Below are 22,264 nucleotides of genomic sequence, written 5' to 3' on the forward strand. Positions count from 1 at the left end.
CCTTTTTTTTCAAAGCTTGAAGAAAACGATAATAAAGTTCATGCTCTGTTTGATTAAGTTTTTTATGTTTCTCTGCGGCCATTTTTGTTTGAAATTTCTGTTCTTGGTAAATTAAAATTTTTGTTGGTACTTTTTCTTTTGATGTCGAAACTTCCGTTTGCGAACAAAAGAATGAACAATTACCGGCAATAAAAATTGTTTTCGGAATCGATAAAATGATCTGAGCAATTAAAATACTGGTTTCTCATATCACACAAATATTGTGAAAACTATTCGATTTTAAACTGGATTTTCAAGAGTTTTTAAATATTCAAATTCATACATTTATCAGCCGTGAAATCCATCCAAAAAAGGTATCTTTATTTGCTTGCCCAGAAGCAGATAATTTAATATTTATAAACATTTATTTTTTTAATCCCATTAAGAATTTATAAGTGACCCAGCTATGTAAACGGAAAAATTGTTTATTAAAAAGGTAAACAAAAATGAAAAGAGCCCACCGAGAGAGCTGGCCTTTTCTTCTTTTCCACTTTTGTTTTGTTTGCCAAACAAGTTTACCTTTTTTGTGTTCACCATTTTTCTGGCTGCACAGTAGCCGGCAAAATATTACATAATATGAAATTAACTTTAAACTAGCCGCAACGAGGAGAGATAAAATATGCAAACTGGTTGCATTTTTAATTAAAACAGCTCGCGCTTTTTATTTGTGGGTGTTAAATGGTTGCGAGTTCAGCGTGTTGACAGCCCTCATGACACTTGTCACAATGTTTGCCACCAGGCTTAAGACTGCGTCACTGTTGGAGTGTCTGACTGTCTGACTGTCTGATTTTATGTTGCCTGCGAATTTAAGTTGAGCCCGCGGGAGCCACCGACTTTTGCCAGATGGAAATAGCTTTATTAGCATTTTCCATGGCACTCGCAATCAACGGCCAAACGAACGACGAACCGCCCGAAACCAATTGAGTGTGATGGGCAACTTTTATTAATAACAACATGACATTTATGGTTTTTTTATCGGAGAGGGAGAGACAATCGTCGACGTCATTAGAGTTAAACCACCATATCATTGCGAAAGGTCAAAGTCGTAAACACAGTATAGACAGTTGTATCTGATGGATGTTAATGAATGCACGGCGAGAAAATCAGATTATTATGTTATGTTAAATCAGTTGAATTTAATAATAAGGGGAAATCGACGTTGAATTGAAGTCTTGCTTAATTTATGCATTCCAAATTTATATAACATTACACTGCCAATGAAGAGTCAAATAAATTTAATTTTCTTTTTGAGTACTTTATGCTCAATTGTTTTATGAATACACAGCATAAAAAAACTTATGCCGCCTATCAAAAACATAAGAAAAAGTCAAAGTTTCATATGCACGTGTTAATGAATCCGCTTACCAGGCAGAAATAGTTTTTATGCTGAGGCCTTAGACCTGACTAATGTTCGATTTCCAATGTTATCCCCCTGCCAAGTATTTATCGCACCCCACCACAAACTTTTGATCCGGGCGAGAGGAAATGCCCCATCTATTTCTAGACGTTAAACCAATATTTGCATTTTACGTGTCCGAAGTTTTGAGATCTCTTGTATCCGGAGATCGTAATTTTTTTCGTGTGCCCCCTTAATTGCTGTTACTCTGTTGACCTTGTCGAAATTTATGATATTATTCATGCTGGCTTTTGGCTGTTTGGCTTTGCTTGTTTATCTTTAAGTTACACGTTGTTCTCCATGGCTGATAACATGTGTTCACTCTGCTGGTCTTGAGTTATTTTTTTCGTTTATTTGCTTTATATTTGTCACCATTTTTTGTTTAATCTTAACTTGTTTGCTTGCACCTAAATTTTGGATGCGAACTAAACTTAAGATTAAATTCTTTAAGTTCAGCTTTACTTGTTTTGATATTAAACGGGTAAATTTTATAAAAAATTACGAAAAATACCTTTTTCAGACATAAAACAATCATTTTTACTGGCAATACTTGTAGGTGCAATATTATTTTTGTTATTTTCCACAAAACGTATCAAAATACTGAAAGTGACCTAACGAAAACAAATGCTAAACAAGTTAATGGAAAAAACTCATTATGTATGCCAATTAAGTGTTCCATTTTCAATTCCCATTTAAATAACTAAAGCGGAAATATACGATTTAAATTCAACTCAGTTAGTATTCTGAACGCAACGAAATTTTCTCATTACTGGTAAACAATTCATGAATTTACGTAATCCCCCAGCGATTTTTGCATGCCTACAAATGCAATTTGAAACAAAACAAATGATACTTAAGCACCTTGGATATATATACATACAAACGTACATTTACTTAGCATACCAGTTGACTCAAATTAACTCGATTTGAGCTTGAGCTTGGGCGTTTTTCACACACTCACGCTCATCGGAATCGAGAGTCAAACAAATCACACACTCTAAGATACATTCACATTGCTCGGATTGTTATTGCCGGCTCAGATGTGAAATATATATATATACTTTGCTTTGCGGCTTTGGCTTGTTCAAATAATAGACATCAGATTAAAAATAAAGAAATCTTTCGGGTTAAAAACAAGTAAACTACTAACTAGCAACTACATGTAATTCCTCGAATCGTGGCTAACCCAAGATGAAAATCTCTTATCTAATGAATTTTTAGGGGCGTTCGTCATGTAAATAAAAACACAACAGACGAGAGATGATAATTTTAGAGACAAGTTTTGGCTGGGCTTTGTTAATTTGTAGATGCTATTGTTTAGTTGTTAGTTTTTCCCGCTGTTGAGTAGCGGAAAAATTTGTAATTGAAAATGTTTTGCATGTTAGCTGAACTGCGAAAAAGAAAAAAAATAAAAACAGGGAAGACTATAGCTAAACAAAATATGTATATATTTAAGTGGAAATTTGTTCTGCCTTCTTGGGTTTTGTGAACAATTTGTGGGTTTACTTTTGCACTCTACCTCCCACTCAAAAGACAAAGTTCAGTGGTATTTAATTCCACTGTTTGTTTGTGTGACTTTTGTCTTAATTTATATAATGCATGTACCCCGGGAACCCAAATTATTATTTCCACAACCGCAAGCGATTTGTGTCCACATGACGAAACATCACAAATGCTGCGTAATTAGTATGGGTTTCCCATTCTATATGTATAGATGCCATTTTGCATTCAACTTATTAAAGCTTTAAAGATGCTTAACTCATACCACAGGAGTCCAATAAATTAAGTACTTCAGCGCACTTAACTCTCGCAATTTTGTTCTCTTCCCTGCTCTATTAATCGCTCGTTCAATAGCAATTACTTAATGTTTATTGGGGTTTAGCCAGTTTACCTCCTACATAGTTTGAGATATTACCCATATAATTAAGCTTATTCGGACTGGGTGAATTTAATTTATTTGCTTTCACACAGACAAATGACGTCAAACGCAGATAGAGCAAATAAATTTGCACCTTTTGAGAAAGTTCAGATAGTAACTAACCCATAAGCATGCCTCATTTCTCATTTTTGTACAATTGTTTATTTATTCCCCGCTCATATCTCATTGAATTTCAAAGTGAATCGAAATACTTGATGAATTATTTAAAGACCTGGGTGCAATCGTTATCTACTCAACACGCCGCCCAAGTCAAATGCCCCTGAACTCATTAAAAGGTGGGTAAGACAGGTGTGTAAGTGGCCACTCGATTGCCTATCGAAAAAGCATTCGAAAAGTGGAACACCAAACAAACGAAAGAAATCCATCAACAGAAACTGGTAATGATAAGAAGATTGATAAGTTTGGAATGTGTTCTCTGGTGGCGATAAGAATGTTTGCAAAAGATATGCTAGAAGCAAATAAAAATAAACTTTGGGCTATAAGGAGCTTCAAATGCACTACTTTTAATTCAAACTATTAAATTTATTTCATTAAATCAAAGACTCTTCGAAATATTTGGAAAACATCATAAAGTTATCTCAACATACGACAAAAAACAAATAATTATATATTTAAGGTTCCTTGTTTATATTACTGAGTTTTTAAAGATTAAAGTTAAGCCAAAGAGATATTAAGTGTTACAAGATTAAGTTTAAAAGCACATGAACAACCTTCAATGCTTTGAAAGCATTGATTTTAATTTAAAACAAAGAAACTAAAGCAAATTGTATTTGAACTGAACAAAATTATCGCCACTTTCAATTACTACCAATTTTAAGAGATAATTAACTTATCGATATTACCTAGTTTCCAAAGATTAAAATAACGTTACAACATTATCTTGAAACACCTTCGTAATTCACGGACAAATAAAGTTGATAACCCATCTCTCAGACACTTTGAAACCTTCATATCACACCATTATTTAGTCCAAAATTTTTGTAGTCTAAAATTTTCCGAAATAAATCAAATACTATCTGTTTAATAACTTACCGACTGACGAGGGTTGATTGCAGTCGCTTGGCGGGCGGCGATGTGGGCGTTGTGGGTGAGGTGGGCGACTTGGGTGGCGCTTTTCCGACACGGGTTACAAGGCCACCACCACCACCCACTGACCCGGCGCCAACTGAGCCTTTATCCAGTGGCTGCCGCGTTGGCGGGGTCACATGTGGGGGCGGCGAGGGCGTGGCATGGACCTTGGACGAGGAGCAGCTGCTGCTGCTCGATCTTTTGGCCAAAAGCAATTTGGGTGGCACTTTGGGCGTGGCCGAGGGCGAACGCCGGGCACTAGCACTCACACTTGGGCTGCCGCGCGGACTGGCGGCGGAAACGGAACCCGAACCGGAACCGGAACCAGGACTCGAACCGGAAGCCGGCGTCATAATCCGCGTGCTGGACACCTTTGACTTCACATCGTTATAGTTTGTCTTGATCAGAGACTTATTGCTGGCAATCTTATTCATCACGGCATCCCATTTGTTGGGCGTGTGCGCCTTACGATTAAGCGGCGATCTCGGCGATTTCGGGGATTTTGGCGATTTTAAAACGCGCGATTTACCGCCAGTTTTGGTGGCCGACGATTTGCACGATTTTGGCGAGGCGATCGATGAGTTCGAGGAAACGGAGCCGCGGAAAGTCTCCACCGTACAGAGCGATGACAGTGAAGCGTGTGGACGCGGCGACGAGGTTTTCTGAACTGAGAGCACCACCGGCGATCGTACCGCCGCTGAAGCGAAAGCTTCGTCGCCGCAGAAACTTCGGGCGCTGCCGCCGTCGACGCTGCAGTACGAGGTGCGGTTGGAGAGCGACAGAGAGAGCGTCGTGGCCGCCGAGGAGGAGGAGAGACAGCTGCTGGGGGGGCGCTGCTGCGGCGCCAGCTGATTCTGCTGGGTGGGAGTGGACTGCTGACCTTGACCTAGGGAAGCAAAAGCGGCATTAGCATCGATCAACAAGCTTATAGAATATCATAGCCAGTGAAATCATATCTAATTAAACTTAACTACAGTTAAAATATCACTTGAAAATCAACTGGATTGTAAATGATATATGCTACACCACAATTTACAGTTAAAATTTCATAGCTTAAGCTTAAATTTATGGTACAATTTTATATGACTGATGAATTAAACCAGGCTATCGGTGTAACAGCATATGAATGTAAAATGGATTTTAAATTATACACATAACAAAATATACTTAAAATTTCATAGCTCAAAACACAAAATTTTACCAATAAAAATTTTATTTGCATTCAAAAAATGCAAACAGTAAAAAATAAATAACTTTCATACATATTTGTAACTAATAAATAGCCTTTTGCTTTTCCTTAAATCGTTTAGTACGACTTTTTCTATTTTTAGGTCTTAAGTTTGCAATTGGAGGTTTAACTTATGACAGTTAAACTGCTCATATATGCTTTGAGTTTTAATTAAATAATATTGTTATTTAAACTAGAACTAAGAAGAATTTATATTTTTTTTATTTCATAAAAACATATCATCCTTTTCACCTTTTCGCATGGTCTGCGTGGAGTCATCCGGCGACATGTCCACATCCACGTCCACCTCTAGCTCGGGCTGCCGCATCTCCTCGTCGCAGCGGTTCTCCACGTCCGTAAAAATGCCCGAGGACTCCATGCAGGAGTCCTCCATTTGAGGAACCGAGGCACTCGGCTGCATCATATCGGGTCCATACAGCTGGCCATCGATCACCTGGGCCCGTCGATCGCCGCGATGCAGGACATCATCCGCATCGGATTCGGTGAAGAAATCGGAGTCTGTCATGGGATCCTGACGCCTCAGAGGCGCCGGATTGGGCGGCGGGAAGCTGGGCTGGCGACTCACCCGACCCAAATGGGGTCCATTGCTGGGGGAGTGATCACAAGCTCCGCGGGAAGCGGGTCGCGACATCTCACCGTCGCCCTGGTAGCCCGTATCCAAACTGGTTACACTGGTCACGCTGGTAATGAAGCTATTGCTCAGTTTCGAGTGCTGCGAGGTGGTCACCTGATTCTGGGACGCCTCCACCTGTTTCACAATTTCGGATTTAATTTCAATTGGATCCAGAGGCAGTTCCTCCGGCGATGGTGTCTGCTCCATTCTCAGCTGCATGAGATTCGGATGATGCATCCTAATCAACTCCAGATTGTGCATTAGATTGTTGTGGGGCGAGTCCAGGAAATCCTTCATCTGATCGGGCGTTAGGATGCCCAAGCTCTCATCCAGATCGAAAGAGCTTTGCTTCTTTAGGAGTTGCTGTTGTAATTGCTGCAATTGGGTGGATGATGAGAACGAATTGTCCACCAGTTCAATGGAGCAATCCAGTGTTGTGTCCGGCAGATCCAAGCCGAAACTATAGCGGGTGCGTGCTCTACCTGAAGTGGAGGTCAGGGTATTATCCAGCGCTCCATTACCATCCATGGCTATATCCCCATCCGGCGTTCGAGTGGGCAAAACCAGGGCACTTTGTGCCTGCTTCAATAGAGGCGATAGAAGATGAACTGGCTGGGGAGTAGCCTGACCCATCATCCTCATGCCATGCGGCGTTGTGGTGGCCGACTGCGGCGATAGACAAAGAAGCGAGTGCTGGGGAATGGATCTTCGACCCGATTGAAGATGACCCCTACTCGGAGTTCCTCTCTCCAACTCCTGGGTTAGGTTTAATAGTTGAATATGCCTCGGTGATTGTAACGCACTGATATCCAGTAATCGTTCAGTGTTAAGTGTGGAATTCAAGGGCAACTTCATGTTGGTTTTATTCGGTGCCAAACTCGTTAACGTCACGTCCAGCGTGTCGTCCGTTTCTTGATCCAGTTTCTCCAAGTTACTAGATCCCTTGGAGCTCAGAATATCCAAGCCAGATGGCATGGATATATGTTCCAGCAGGGGCAACTGATCCATACTCAAAGTTAAATTCGCTCCTTGATGGATAACTTTGGTGAAGTCACCTGGTTCGTTAATGGATTTGGTTAGATTTGCTCCCCGAGCTGACATGGACTTAACTTCCATGGTTTTGGTAACATTTTGTCCAGAATTTATGATTTTTGTCACATTTTTGGAGACATTTCCTGTCCTATCGCCTATAGTTTTGGTGAGATTTACTCCTCTTTCAAAAGTTTGAGTGCAATTTGTGGCTACCTCAAACGTTTGACTAATACTAACTGGTCTATCATCCGAACAAGTGAGATTTCCGGCTCCCTCTAAAGTTTTAGTGATATTACCAACTCCCTGCACGACTTTTGTAAGATTTCCAATTCCCGTTGAATTTCCAGAAATAGTTCTGGTCACATCCTTGGCCGGAATCACTGGCATCGTTCTACCCATTATTCCTGATGAGTTTACCGAGTGTGTTGCATTATTTCTCAAACTGGCTGTCATTTCGTGAGTGGTGTCCATCGAACAAAACGTTCTCAACATCGTTTTCGGTGTGTTTTGAGTGGGTCTAATTATCTGAGTGGTGTCTGTCGAAGGTGAACCATTCATAATTCTTGTGGCATCTTTGACCAGTACTTTGGTTTCATTTGATGTCGGTGAATCGAGATCCATGGTTCGTCCAAAAGTGGACAGCCGAGTGCTCTCCAAATTGATGCGATCCACCTGCTCCTCATCTTCGCATACAAATGTTTCGGATCGCAAAAGTGGCATTGGCGTGCTGCTGGTCAACTGATCGTTCGATATCATTCCACGTTTCCCCACGGGAAGAGGAGTCACTGGCAGTGAGCTCGTCATTTCGCTTGGATTGGACATCACAGCCGATGGCGATGACTTGGGACTGAAGTACTTCTTCAGGACGGTGTTGGTCCTTTTGCTGAGCAGACTGACTGCATTATTAATTCGCTCCCCACTGGCGCTCTTCTTCAGACTGCTGCCCAAATCCCTTAGAGCCGCTGAGGATGGAGCATACGAGCTGACAGGACGAGGCTTTGCAGGATCGCTGGGTGCTCGAAATATTTGCGTAGCCTTGGGAGCACACGTCGGTGGTCGAATGTGCTGGGTGGTGGTGGTGCTGCTGCTGTTGGTGGTGGTTTTGTTGGTGGTGCTGCAACTACTGCTGGCCAGGCCAAAACTACTCGGCTTCGGAAGTCGAGAGACGCCATCCAGGCGGGGAATTCGAGTTGTGGCCGGATCCTGCAACGAAAAGTGAAAACAAGGCATTTAATGAAATACTATCAAAGACAAAATGCTTTCTGCACATAAATTAGTCCAGATGGTGTGCTTCTATTGCGGTTGTTTTCATTTTACCATGATTTTCCGCGACCTCTATACAATACACTCTAAAAAACATGTAGTATTCGATATATTTTTGACAAGTAAAGGGGTATTTCCTTACACTATTTTTGAATTGATCTTGTTTACTTCAATTTAATAAGACCCTCTTAATTATAGATTACCAAAACCCTGTTTAATATTTAAATTTTAGATTTGTACACTAATTAATTCAATAATAGCGAAATGTATATGAAACTCAGGTACATTTTTGTTTTGTGTAAACTTCTCTTTCTCTTTGGCGCCACCCAGATCCGCATTCTGCACGTGCTCAGACTTTTTGGCAGTGGCCAATGTGGTGTAAAGTAGTTCAGTGGGGCGTTTCCACTTGGCACCAGTTCAACGCACTTTAAAGGATTATCAGAAGCAGGGTTGACTTTCCTCAAAACACCCTTATCCTTCTGCTGATGTCATCGAAACTCATATCGCCTTTTGGGGGCTATTTATGTCCCTTGCAACCCCCTAAGCTAATTGCAGTTTAATCAAATAAGGACTAAAAAAAAGGAGCAACGACTTTATAGTTTCGCTGAACTTTTTATGGCAGTGCAAGAGGGGTGAAAAGCGCAGTGGCATCGCAACCATAATGAATTTATAGCTTTAGGGGGTTCGCTATCACACAGCCAGCTAATTATGCACGTACACGAGGAAAAGTGGGGTGGGAATTTTGGAAAGTGTGGTAAAACTTTGTGCTAAAAAATATGTAAGAAAGGATTTGAAGAAATGGGGAGATATGGGATTAACTATAATGCTCTGGATGTAAGGTAAATTCGGACTGTTACTTTTAATATATAAATAAATTTATATTTTATTAATACTTGATTTTGTTAACAATAACTTCTTTTTATAATTTATTAATAACTAAGTAAAAGACTTTAATCAGGGTAAACCACTCCGAAACTGTTTCAAATACAAAAGTAAAGTTTTATATGGATTTCAGAACATATTTTCAAAATATCCAAATCGTACGGCGCTTTGTTTTTATAGTCTCCTTAATTTTGGTATTGTTTTTAAAAACACAAATAAATCTTAAGAAAGAGTTAGATTTGTCTCTATCAGCATCTGAGCAAAATGTTAAGAAGCCCGGGAAAGATGGCTGTGCACCTTGGAGCACGTTTAGCTTTCGGTTTCAACCACTTGAGTGTACCAAAGCGAAATTATATATCTTCAGCCTCAAGTCAAGTCTTCAAGTCAAAGGAACATAGTTTTACAACTCAAAACAACGATTTGATGACCTATGGAGGATTCTTAAGGCGGCACAGCTATAGTACCGAATCGGCATCCACACCGACTGCCCCGACTATCAAATTAAGTAAACGGGAGCAACTCAAGCGGGCATTCAAGGAATATGGAGCCACCATAGTGGTCTTTCATGTAGGAATTTCCGTGATTTCGCTGGGCTGTTTCTATGCACTCGTTTCAAATGGAATCAATCTGGTGCCTGTTCTGGAATTCCTTGGAATAGGATCCTCCGCTATTGCAGAAAAAGTAGCCACAGGAAGCACCTTTGTTGTGGCCTTTGCCGTTCACAAAGTTTTTGCGCCCGCCAGGATCAGCATCACTTTGGGCACCACTCCATTTATTGTGCGCTATTTGCGATCCAAAGGACTTTTAAAGCCAACAACAAAGGGCACTTAGTACCTAACTGTGGTGTTAAATTCAAACTATTTCTATCAAGTAATGTTTGATGCAATTTTCCACTTAATAAACTAATGCACTTTTAAACGAAAATGGTTCTACAATATTTAGTGATGGTTTACTATTTTAGAATTACTTTTTAAATTTGATCAAAAATGGACGACTATATCCTATAGCTTCCATAAAAACAACCGGAATATAAAAAAATATAAATTTACATAATAATGGTTTAATAATTCAGAATAACGCTTTTAACATTATTTAAATCCGGAAAACGCCGAAAATCATCACAGGTTCAATGTTATAAACATGTTTTGTGCAATAGCTGCACGGGTATATAAAGCTTGCATCCTTTCTTGTTTTTTGTGCTTAATATATGCAAAATTATAATAAATACAAGGATTTTTTTTCAATAAAATATTGCATAATGGCAAAAAAAAAAGTTCTTGCTAAAGCAATTTAAATTCGCTGCATATCATCGACGCCATCAGCTAGAAAAGTTGGTTTTATGTGCTAAATGCTTGCCAAACAATCCGACCACAAACTTTGCCAACGTTTAGACTGACAAGGAAAAGTTTCTTCATCCTCATCCTTATCAACAGATCTGTTCTTCATTTTTTTGGGGGACTACACAGTCTAAATTTGCTATACGCCACACAATATGAAATGCACTCGATGGCAGTTTACACAGGCCGACTTAATCGAAAATGCAATTTCAACAGACAAGTTAAACAAGCGCCGTTTGCGTCTCAAACTTTACGAGTTTGTGCAGAGAGGGATGTGGAAATAAAATCTACAATGTGGCTGAAACCCCACACCCTGCCCCATTCAGTGCCCTTGAACTTTTTCGCGTGAAAGTTTTCGCCATCCTGGTGGCCCGGAACCCCAACCAAAACCCCGATTGTTATCAAGTGCAAAATGCACAAAAGTTTCCGCCAAAAAGGTTGTGGGGCCACACAAACTGCTCCTTTCTCAGCCTGCTCCGCCATATGTGGCCATAATTATTCGAATATGGCACGATAACTGTGGAGAGGGAGCAGCTGCTTCTGGGAAATTAAATGTTATCGATAACAGCGCGGGGGGAATTTGCATAATGGTGCTTTTGGCCGTGCAATTTGAGTGTCCTTGGAGTATGCGTGTGCAGTATAATGAAGCAAACATTCCTGATTAAGCGGTAAATTATGGGGTTTATTGGTCAGCAATTCAAGCGATAGCGATTAAATACAAGTACGAAGTCGTGTGGCAAAAGTATTTCTTTTTGGGCAACCTAAAGTATTTTATTATGAAACTTTCTCCGAAAATTTAATATTTCCTTAAGTTTGAAGATCAGACCAAATAAATGCATCAAACACTTTGTTACATTTTTTCGCGTAATTTTTTATTTTAAAACACATTTCTTAAAACCCTAAAAGTGAGTTATTTGTATTTGTTATCTTTTTTATGGGCCTGAAAGAAAAAACATAGTTTTTTAAGTCCTTAAAGCAGAGTTATTTTTTTTTTACCTTAACTAAAACTTTCCAATATCTTTAGTGTAAGCTTGTCATTGACAATTTAAACCACTTTTCCATTTTAAAATGCAATAACACACTTGGAATCGCAGTTCCATTTGCACAAGATAAATTGAGTAGCAATCGACTCGATGCACCAAATATTTGTAACAACAATATGTGTGTGTTTACTGCAGTACACTCGGGAGTATAAGAGGGCACAACAAAAAAGGACACGCATCGGTTGAAAGACAAATAAATACTGTCACAGCTAAGCGACAAAAGGCGACTCGCTGAATGCCCGCACAGCTGACAAACGGAAGCCGGTACAGAAAATCGAGGATTCCGGGTAATCGGGGGTGGATTGAACCTGCCACCACCAGCGAGTAGCACCACCAAAGTCACAGCCACATCCACATCAACCACACCACCAGCTGCATGTGGATGTGGGTTAAGCGCAAACGCATGTCCTGTAGCCATGACAAGGCAGCGGAAGAGCGGAGCGGAACCAAATAAAAATTTATCGATTTCCATGGAAGAATAATAATGTATAGCCGTCCGCCCCCTCCATCCGCCTCCTTTCCACCATAAAACTTCATTTTTTTATCGATATTAATAGCGTCTAACGTGGAGGGGGGGCAGATTTGTTTCGAAGAGTGCATAAAACCCAAAGAATTGTGGGTGTGCGATATGCCTGTGTTTGTGCTTGAGAATGGATTATGCATGAATAATTTGCCTTGCCAACTTAGGGGTCCCTTTTGGCCATCCCCACCCTTCAATCAATAGCGATTGTCGAGGTTATGAAAAGGCAAGTGAAGAATGCAAAAGAAAAAAATGGAAAAATAATGCTGAAATGGTTTAACATTGATTGAATGATTTCCCTGCTTCTGAATCGCTTGCTAGGAAAATACTCCGAGTTGCCTTGGCTTGGGTTTCCATTTGATATGCATATTGGAAATCAAGAGAGCCCAATAAACGGAGACAAAAAATGGCAAATAATAAGTAAGTACATAACATTAAGCCTCTTAGTGCCCTTGACATTCTCATGAAACCAAAGTCAAGTATCTTAAATTAAAATATATATTTTAATATTTATAGATTTAAACGTTTAATTTAATATTAAATATTATTACAAAAAAATATAATTGTAAAGCTTCATGTCACTAAAATCTTGTTTAATTGGAGAAGAAAATCGGATTTATAGCCTCCACAAGCACTTTTCCACTCTAAACATTTTCATAGTGAAAACCAAACACGTTCTTTAAATTTTATACACAACGAAAAACAAAGTCGACATGTAGGGCTTCCCTACAGACATGTATACATTTCAAACACCCTTTCCCCTTTCAGACAACTACCCTAATGACTTTTTACCATCAATCTAGAACCGAACAGCTCAATCAACTTAGCTTGCCTAGTGGAAATACAAGTTGTTGTTTCCCTGTTTATTTTACTACGGGAGCTACGAAAAACATTTTTACAAGCCATTAGCTCGTATCCATCAGGAGTACTAAGCGGTTTATCTCATGCAGGACTACAACGTAATACTGCAACAACAAGGACACGGTCGAGAGTGGCAAACATTTGCAATTAGATGGGGAAAACCGGTCCAATATACTTTGCATACTTTGCTGCGCAATAAAAAAGAGGCAATTGCGCATCTGCAGGCAATTTTTGTAGCATACTTTAATGCGATGCGGCAGCTGGCGTCAATAAATCGCCAAAATGTCTGCGAAATAACATTTTTAATATCTCTGGCAATGTGTGACACAAGCTGAGACTTGTACTACGCCATAATTTCTTGTTTATTCACTTTTTTCCCAATTTTTTCCAGACGCCGGCTGCAGGCGTGCGTAAAATTAAATCATTTTTATAGACCTATTCTCGTCCTTCCGCTGTCAACCAGACAATTAATGTTCCAGCCGAGTCACATATATTTTACACTAGACACTGTCCGACTGTATCCGGTGACTTGAATCAAATTTATGTGGATCTTGACTAGTTTTAAGTGGCAGCAGTTAAGGCTGAGCACATGCCGAGATCCCAGAGAAAAGAAATTACCTAGATTTAAAGTGGCAAGCCAGCAGAGTTGAACGACAAAATATACAGTATACTACAAGGTTTTGATTAAAATGGCCCAGGGGAAAATACTCTTGGCCAGCACAAAGGTCAAAACAAAGGAAATAGGTAAGAACGAAAGCCCGCAGTTTTCCATTTCAATTTGTTTTGTGCAAACACAGCAAAGAGGGAGGAAAACGTCTTAAGTTTTGTGCAGACGAGTTCGTAATCGTAAAGCTGTTAAGGAATTTTCATTGTGTCTTATGTGCTTGCCCAAGATTTTACGATTTATTTAATGTTGTAATTAAGTTTTGACGACATAAAGCTCTAATTAATGTGCATCTTAGGAGAATCACATGTGGCTAAGCTGCTTAAAATATAGAAAACCCTTGAAACTTTTGGCTAAGAGGATTAAAGCTAGATTAAACTGCAGGCGAAGCAGAATCAAGAAATTAAGAAAAATTCCTTTAGTTAAACATTTCACTCTTAATAATTTTATTTTAAAAAGATTTTAATAAAAATTTAAATATTTAAGATTTGTATCTATATATTTTTCAATCTACTTTCAAAAAGACAAGTTAACTCAACATAAGCACACACAATACCAATGTTTTTCTTTACAATATTTTCAACCCAAAATAAGCAACAGAAGTTTTCCAAGAAATACTCCTTTACTTGGTATGTAACAAGCATTCGGGCATAATTTATTATGCTCTCGGGAGCACAAGCAGACCAAAAGGAAGGACAATCCGATGACGACGACATTTATCAAGTGTGCATCTCGAGCGAGACTTTCGGTATCCTACGTATATGCAAAGTATTTCTTCGTCTTCTTTGGCATTGCAACTTTTTGGAGCAACGCAAATTTAAAATGTAAATCGCTTGCTGCAACCCGAGTTGTTATGCCCCACGGCCTTTCCATGGCACATCCATTCTGAATCGCAGCCCCCCCTTTCATCTTCATCAACATTTCTGGCTAAGTTCGTGCTTTCATTTTCGTCCCCGATCAATTTTGTAAATTGCATTTGCGATTGATTTGAAAGCATGTTGTTTCCCCTAGCCAACTTTCCCTCTGCTACTTCTTTGCATTCTGAATAAAATGAGAAATATTATCGGACTGTTGCCTCGGCCGCTGTTGTACAGGTGCAACATGGCGTATGCGCAATTTGTTGTGGTCAATGGATAAGGGGCTGTGGCGCTGTGGAAAGCACGGAAAATCGCTCCCTTTAATGGAATTGCAGCCGAGTGAGTTGGAAACCCGAACAAGAAGCCCATTAATAATGGTCAGAAGCTCCATGAAATGTAAATTGCTCTTTGTGGCTATCATTCGTTATTATGTGTAAACAAAAATTATCGATTGTTGGGCGATTTATTGAAATTTGGTGTAATTTAAGTATTAATAAGATATAATGATATTATTCTTTGTGATGTCGGTAAAAAATTAATTCTAGAGTAACATATCTTCAAGTTGTAAAAATATTATGGGACGAACAGAAGTGTTGCACTTTAATTTTTAACAAATGCGGCTGTCCTATAACCATCAACTATCACATTAAATTCCCATTATTATATATTCCCTTTTTATTGCAAAATATTCAATATGCCCGCAGGCATTGGAATCTCCAATTTCACATAATTATAAATAGAATGAGACAAAAAAGGGCAAATTTCACTGCAATTGCAAATAACATTTTTTGAAAGAATCGTTGACAATAATGAAGCTGATGAACATTTTGTGGTGTGGTTTATTATCATTGTTGTTGCGTTAGTTATTCTACCATTGGTTAGGGTGCATTTAGACCACTTTGAAAATGCTTGCGTCAATGTTCAGTTTTAGTTCTCTGCGGTTGCCTGAAATTGTCGTTATGCATTTACGGACATCGCACACACATGTGGCCCGAGTGCGGTTTTGTCGCTGGAAATGTTGACTATGAACTGTAAACAAGATTTTGGCGACCCACATGGTCTTCTCTTTGGGTCTTAAATGAGTCACCTGGGGCTTAAGTTATAATACTAAAAAAGTATAGGGAAATAAATGAATATTATGGCTGATAAAAACTTGGAAAAGAAAATCGTTTTATGCGATATTTTTTCTCCGCTATCGTTTTAAGTATTACACTTGGGCTTGAATGCAAAATTAAGCTTTGAATTATTTCAAAATATTTTTGTTGTCAAAATTTTTACTTTTACTTTAAGATATATTTTAGTATTACCTTTGTTAAATGTTTATATTTCATTCTAGTTTGGTTACATATTCTGTCACCTATAAATTACCCTGTTCTGACAATATTAGCCTTCTCATAACTCGTTACCCATACGCCACGTGGTCACGTTTTTGCCTAAGCTCCGCGTTGCTGCTTCCATTGCATTTTGGGTTTACGTTTTGCTATTTTTCCAGTACTCGTTAGCCTTGTCTAGTGCCAAAATAAAATGACAATGTTTTCCCTGCTCGCAAAACTCAAATCGTAAATCATTTTTGTTATTTTTTTGGGTGTTGGCAAAGGTAAACAGTGTCACATAAGAGCCCGCAGTTGTCTGTCAGCAGACAGAAAGAGAAATATATGAGAGAAATGGGCAGTGAGAAAGGGGCCAAATGTGAGATATAGCTAGCTACTCAAGTTTCTGTTGCCCCCGAACTTTGACAGTTACATGCCGCTGCAGCACTGCAGAATGACAAACGAAAGGCAAAAACTCGCAATGAGTTGCACAAAAATTATATTTGCACATGTAAACAATGTTTTGCATTTTATTGTTGGTTTTTCCTTATAATAAAATAAGTAAGTATTACAAGAAAAAAACAACAATAAAATTAGCTAGAAGTTCTAGTTTTTTTTATGAAAAACCTTTAAAAAGCTCAATATTCTTTAATGAAATATACAAATTTATTGATTTTGCGCTAGTTGAAAAAAAAAGTTGATTTTAGAATCCAGAAAATTATAGAATTTCTCTTTTTCGTTTAGTTTTCTCTCCAAATTCTCGCACTTTTCCCCCAGACTTTTTGCGAATTTGTGCCTTTTCGTCTCCGTTCGTGACAGCACGTTTTTTTGGGGGGCGTGGAAAGGGGCGTGAAGGGTTGGGGATTTGGGTCAACTATCGACTGAAATTTGAGCCTTTCAAACTGTCACCGACACAAAGCAGAAAGGGTTCAGAGTAAAAGTTACGGAAAGTGTGACAGCAACTCATTGCAAATGGACATTTGTCGGGGTTGCTGGGAATCTCTACAAGTGCTCTGGAAATTTGATTTCAATTTCCATATGATTTGGCAGAGTGGAGAGCAAGATTGCTGAAATTTATGCAAATGAAAAATAGTTCTTCTCTTGCAAAAGAAATGGCTTCGGCATGAGTTCGTGGTTTTTTTTATGAATTTTTGCAGACTGATTGCAAATCAAATCATTCGAAAACCATCTTCATATAAAATACATAAATTTAAATGGTAATGTAGTATTAGTTTTTTTTAAAGACTTACAAAAACAACAAGTTTCTGCTTATCATCAGAGTTTGGGAAAATACCGAAAAATAGTTCTTAATTTTTTTGCCGTTTCATCGATGTATTGTTTGTCTAACTAAAAATATTGATGTTTTTATCGCTTTTCTTTTCTTAGTTTGCCGCATTGCAAATTCAGCTCACATAGTTTTCACTTTGAACTTTTGGTTGAGAAAACTTTCGCAGCTATGCAATTGCAACCAGCTAGGGGAAAATAAAGAGGAAAATACTTGACTTTTGACCTACACTTAAATTCCCAGATCAGCCTCACAACTTTGTAGCTAAAGATAGTTCTATGTTTTCTGAACAGCATTAATTGCATTAAAATTCAGAAAGTTATACGATACGAAACATCTGAAAGTCAGTTGAGTAATTTCACATATGTTGTCGCGCATAAATACAAATTTTCTCATTTTCAAGCACTCAAGTTAGCAAACAAAATGTTTTTTTTTTGTTACATTTTTTTTAGCCCTTGGAATCTGCTTTGCATAGTTTTTTTCTGAAGGTCGCCAGGATATCTGTCTGTGTTTGAGTGCAGGATGCAGGATGTGCGCTAGGCTTGGTGCACGCTCAAGCGTACACACACACACACACACACACAAACTTTTGGAAGCTCATGCCAGCAGTCAAACGCTTTGTAAACCTTTCATCTTTCTACCTTGCTTCGGTTTGCTTTTTGTCTTTTACCATTCCCATTCCCCTCCCATCCTTCGTTTCCTGCCTTGCTCCTTTTCAATTATGCTGCTCGAATGAAGCGAAGGAACAGAAAAAAGAAAAGAGGGACAAGGACGAAGGTCGCCCGAGACGCTCACAAAAGTATGCTACATATTTAATGACTGGCTTAAAATCTTTTAGGACGTCTGGGAAACATCAGATTTCAGCTGGCTATGCAAGTCAAATACGATTCAGTAATAAAAATACAAAAAGGAACCAAAAAATAAATAAAAACAAAAATCGGACATTGACTAAATTAAACAAATTATTGGCACTTAAATGAAGTTAGTATGCGTATTCAAATATCCATGTTTATGTTAACATACAAATTTTGGCACTTTACTTTAAAATTTTAAGTTTGAAACATCATACACAAGTTGTATTTTATTTGTCAACATTTGTATGAGTCTTGCGAGTTTGAGCAGACCATTACTCATTAATTCGACAGTAATCCTCGACGTAAAAAGTTCTGAATTTAAATTGGGAACGATCATCAATTTAACAAAATCGAAATAAAAAATTAATGCTATATCATTAAAGATTTAATGAAAACCTTTCGACCATTTGAACGATAAAAATACTATGAAAATTTACGTCTCCTTGATTCCATTCATAGATATCACACTCCGGAATAAAATAAAAAAAATGTGAATTTTCTTTGGGTTTTTTTACGTACATTTCTGTTCCAAGGGCATCGAATAAAACATTCATTTGCAGTGATGTCACCATCTAAATCGCTCTGAACTCAGCTCCGAGTTGAGTAACCTCGAACTGTGCTACATTTTTTTCTTCCATCATACACACATTTACTTGTTTTATTTGCAGGCTCAGTCTATTAAATGCACTGCAAGCGAGTAGTGTCAGCACCTCAGGTGTATAGAGCTTTGACACACACCTCGGCACACACTCATATACAATTTATAACCATTTGTTGTGGCGGCCAACGGGTCGTATGAAATGCGATGTTACGCAAGCGGGAAGAACGACGGCACCTGGCGTGCAAGTCATTAAGTGAGCTTGTTTTTGTGCTGATTTTTCTCGTTGTTTTCAGGGAAGAGGCCATAAAAGTGCTGTGTGCCACGCACACATGCACACATAATTATAACGAGCATTAAAACGGACGCCTGTGGCCTAACCCTTAGTTTGTCATGGGGCCCGTCATGCACCCCCTAAACCACCACACCTCCCATCTTGCCACCTCTGAGTGCTTTATGGCGCAACTGGTGAGAAGAATTCGCAAGGCATAATATTTATTCCGGACCTCCTAGCTAAACGCACAAAATGTCTGCTAGAGACAATCTAGACTCCCGGTGGCAAAATTCATTTTCATGTCGCTTACAAGGCATTTAAAACAATGGATGCTGTGCTAATGCTCCGAAGTATACTAAAGAATAAGGAAGACCAAAATATGATACATATTGCATTGCACATTTGACTGACTTTGCTCTCAAATTAAAGCTCCTTCCACGCTTATACATTTTCCTAATTATAAACACAAGCTGAAATAATTAAGGCTTAGTACCCACATCAAAATAATCCTTTTATTCAGGACGAAAGCCCCCGAACTTTCTGTACATTTAAGCCGGACGGAGAGTTTTTGGGAAAATGTACGTAACCTCAGCAAAGGAAAATGAACGACACACAACGACCGCATTTATATGCTTGTATTTTGTTAGCGACTGCGGTGACTTGAAGGCGCTTTTCCTCGATACTATAGTATTCGCCCCTTAGTTTTCCTGGCCAGGTATTTGCGTAATTTTAGACGCTTTCGTCTTTTATTTGCGCCCTTTGCTCGTTCATATTTTTTGTTGGCATCGCGTGCTCAGTTGTTGTAGTGACTGCCACTATTATTGTTGTTCTGTGGTTTCTCCCCCCACTCATTGTTTATAACGCTTGTTGCTATTGTCGGAGCCGTATATACACGGGAGTTAAATTGGGTTAGTAAGTTCTGTTTCTATTGTTTTCCCTTCGGTCCTACATTGTTTTTCCTTTTTTCTCGTTCTCGCCTTTTAGCCTTCCTCTTTCAAGTAAATACAAAAAAAAAAGGACAATTGGCTTTCAGCAAGTGCAAATTTTAGCTAGGGATTTCCCTTCGCAGCATTATGATTTATGGATGTTTTACTAACGGAAGCTTTCAATTTGCATGAATTGGTTTGAAAAGATAACCTACAAAAATGTTTATAAAAAATTAAAAAACATGCTTCTTAAAAGGAGACAATTTAAAGCATTTAATTTTTTCAATATTAATTTACAAACTTTAACATATTTATTTTATACTAAAGTATTAATTTAAACACCCAAATACGGATATATTTACTTAATTTCAAATACCCTGAACTGCTAGTCAATTATTTATTCTAGTTGACAGATCATGCCACAAGTTAATTGGTTTATATCCTAGCAATCTGCGGACTCATTTCCACGGAAAGTGGTGAAATTATTTACCCACATGGCGAGGACACAGGTTCCACGTCATCCTTCTTGGCAAAGCTGATTTGAAACAAATTAACCGCACATGGCAGGAACCACAGGAATGTACGAATACAGACACATCGGGGGATTTCAATGGATGGCATGGTTAGCTGGCAATTTTCCAGTGCGGCAGCAAATCGAAATGCGATTCACCTATCCGTGTATATTCGTATCTGCAAATGTGTGCCCGCAAGACACGCTCTGTATCTGGCACCCTCTCTTTCACTCCAACACCATCTCATTCTCGCAGTTTAGTGGCTCATTGCAGCACAGCTACACAAAGACAAAAATGTTGTAATTTTCCAATATTTTATGATTTTAAATTTTGATAATCCACTAAAGAGATTTCCAATATTCCGCATTAGAATACTTATAGTTCTTTAAGAGCATGAAAACCCATCTTTATATTTAGTCAGATTTATTTTCAACTTTTAAAAATGAATATTATTGTTTTTATAACTATTATGTTTATTTCGGCTGTAACCATCTTTCATTTTAGGACCTATATAAATGAATGAAATATAGTTATAGATAATCACAGACCTTAAAACTTAAAAGTTAAGTTTCGGAAATCTAGTGTTTTCTTTTTCAGTGCTTCAATTTCTGAACCCTTTTTGCCTTGGCCCGATGACAGGCGCTTAATTTTCAATTACACACACATAAAGTGCGAGAAACGGACTAAATCGGACCAAGCACCCAACCCCAGACTCAGATCCCCACACCAAGTACTATAATACCATCATGTGGTCAGGTGCAACACCCAGACGTGCAAACAGGGGAAGTTACACGGTTTTTGCACCTTTCAGCACATACTATTTTTTATTTTATTTGGCGCCCATCAGATCAAATGTAGTTGGATGTGGAAGTCGGTTTGTCGGGAATTAATGGTGAATAAGTTTCGTGATACAGGAGTCAGGAGGATTTTAAAAGTATCTATAGTTTTAAGCAAGCAAGTTTAAATTAATTCTTAAACAGTCGCTCCTTAAAGCCATTTCCCCACCCAACACACAGCTTTTCCCCAAACCTGAATCTTTTATGAACACGCTTCTCTAATCTTTTTTTACCCGCACACCTTTCCGGCAATTTCCAGCGCCACTCCTTTATATTCCCTATATAAAAATTCAATTATTATCTGCGCCTTTCATGTTCAGCGGGCACAGTTAAAAGTAGAAACCAAAAAAATGAAAAACAACTTTTTTATCACATGCGAGCCAACAGCCCACAGGTAAGTTCTCTATCCAACTGTTATGGTTTACTTGCCGTCTGTTTTCATTTCATTTTGTTGAATATTTTCTGATTGCATTTTCACACGGTTTATGCTGATTGCGCTTTTAGTGCCGTTGAAACTACAATTAATTCAAATTGATGCCATAAACTGTGTGTGCGTGTTAATATTTAATTAGACCCAAAATTATTTACCCATTTAAAACGTTTTCAATGACAAATTTGTTTGATTAAATCCTTAAATAAATTTGCATAGCAAAACTTGTGGCAGACATGAGTATCTTTCATCTAATCTTTTCCATTTGCCATTTCTCAACCTGTCCAAAGAAATTTGCCAAGAAACAAGTCAAGCTAACAAAACACAGAACTTGGCAGAATATCGCAACTCGGCACAAAAAACAAACAAGGGAAAGAAATTGTAAAATTTTATAAAGGGAGGCAAAAACTCCATAAATTTATGGAGTCCACAGTGTTGGACAAATGGAAATTAAAAAAGAAGTCTATATGACCAGA

At 38.5% G+C, this 22,264-nt stretch overlaps 2 protein-coding genes across 2 annotated transcripts in view; one reads left to right on the forward strand and one right to left on the reverse strand.

Annotated features, from left to right (window-relative positions):
* LOC108138772 (filament-like plant protein 1) overlaps positions 1-22,264 on the reverse strand; it is a 78,974-nt gene that overhangs the window by 51,067 nt on the left and 5,643 nt on the right. Inside the window, exons 2-3 of the mRNA XM_017261227.2 lie at positions 5,923-8,539; positions 4,407-5,328 (exon numbers count right to left, since the gene is read on the reverse strand). Coding sequence (XP_017116716.1) covers positions 4,407-5,328; positions 5,923-8,539 — 3,539 coding nt within the window. The remainder of the gene's footprint in view (positions 1-4,406; positions 5,329-5,922; positions 8,540-22,264) is intronic.
* Positions 9,617-10,395, forward strand: LOC108138773 (protein FAM210B, mitochondrial). Its single transcript, XM_017261233.1, has one exon. The coding sequence runs from the start codon at positions 9,746-9,748 to the stop codon at positions 10,310-10,312; it is 567 nt and encodes a 188-aa protein (XP_017116722.1). The 5' UTR covers positions 9,617-9,745; the 3' UTR covers positions 10,313-10,395.

This window comes from Drosophila elegans, unplaced genomic scaffold (genome assembly GCF_018152505.1).
Source record: "Drosophila elegans isolate 14027-0461.03 unplaced genomic scaffold, ASM1815250v1 contig_814, whole genome shotgun sequence".
Lineage (NCBI taxonomy): Eukaryota > Metazoa > Arthropoda > Insecta > Diptera > Drosophilidae > Drosophila > Drosophila elegans.

What these genes read in the sequence shown, in the direction of transcription:
- LOC108138773 (XM_017261233.1), top strand. Translation starts at nt 9,746, where the DNA reads ATGTTAAGAAGCCCGGGAAAGATGGCTGTGCACCTTGGAGCACGTTTA.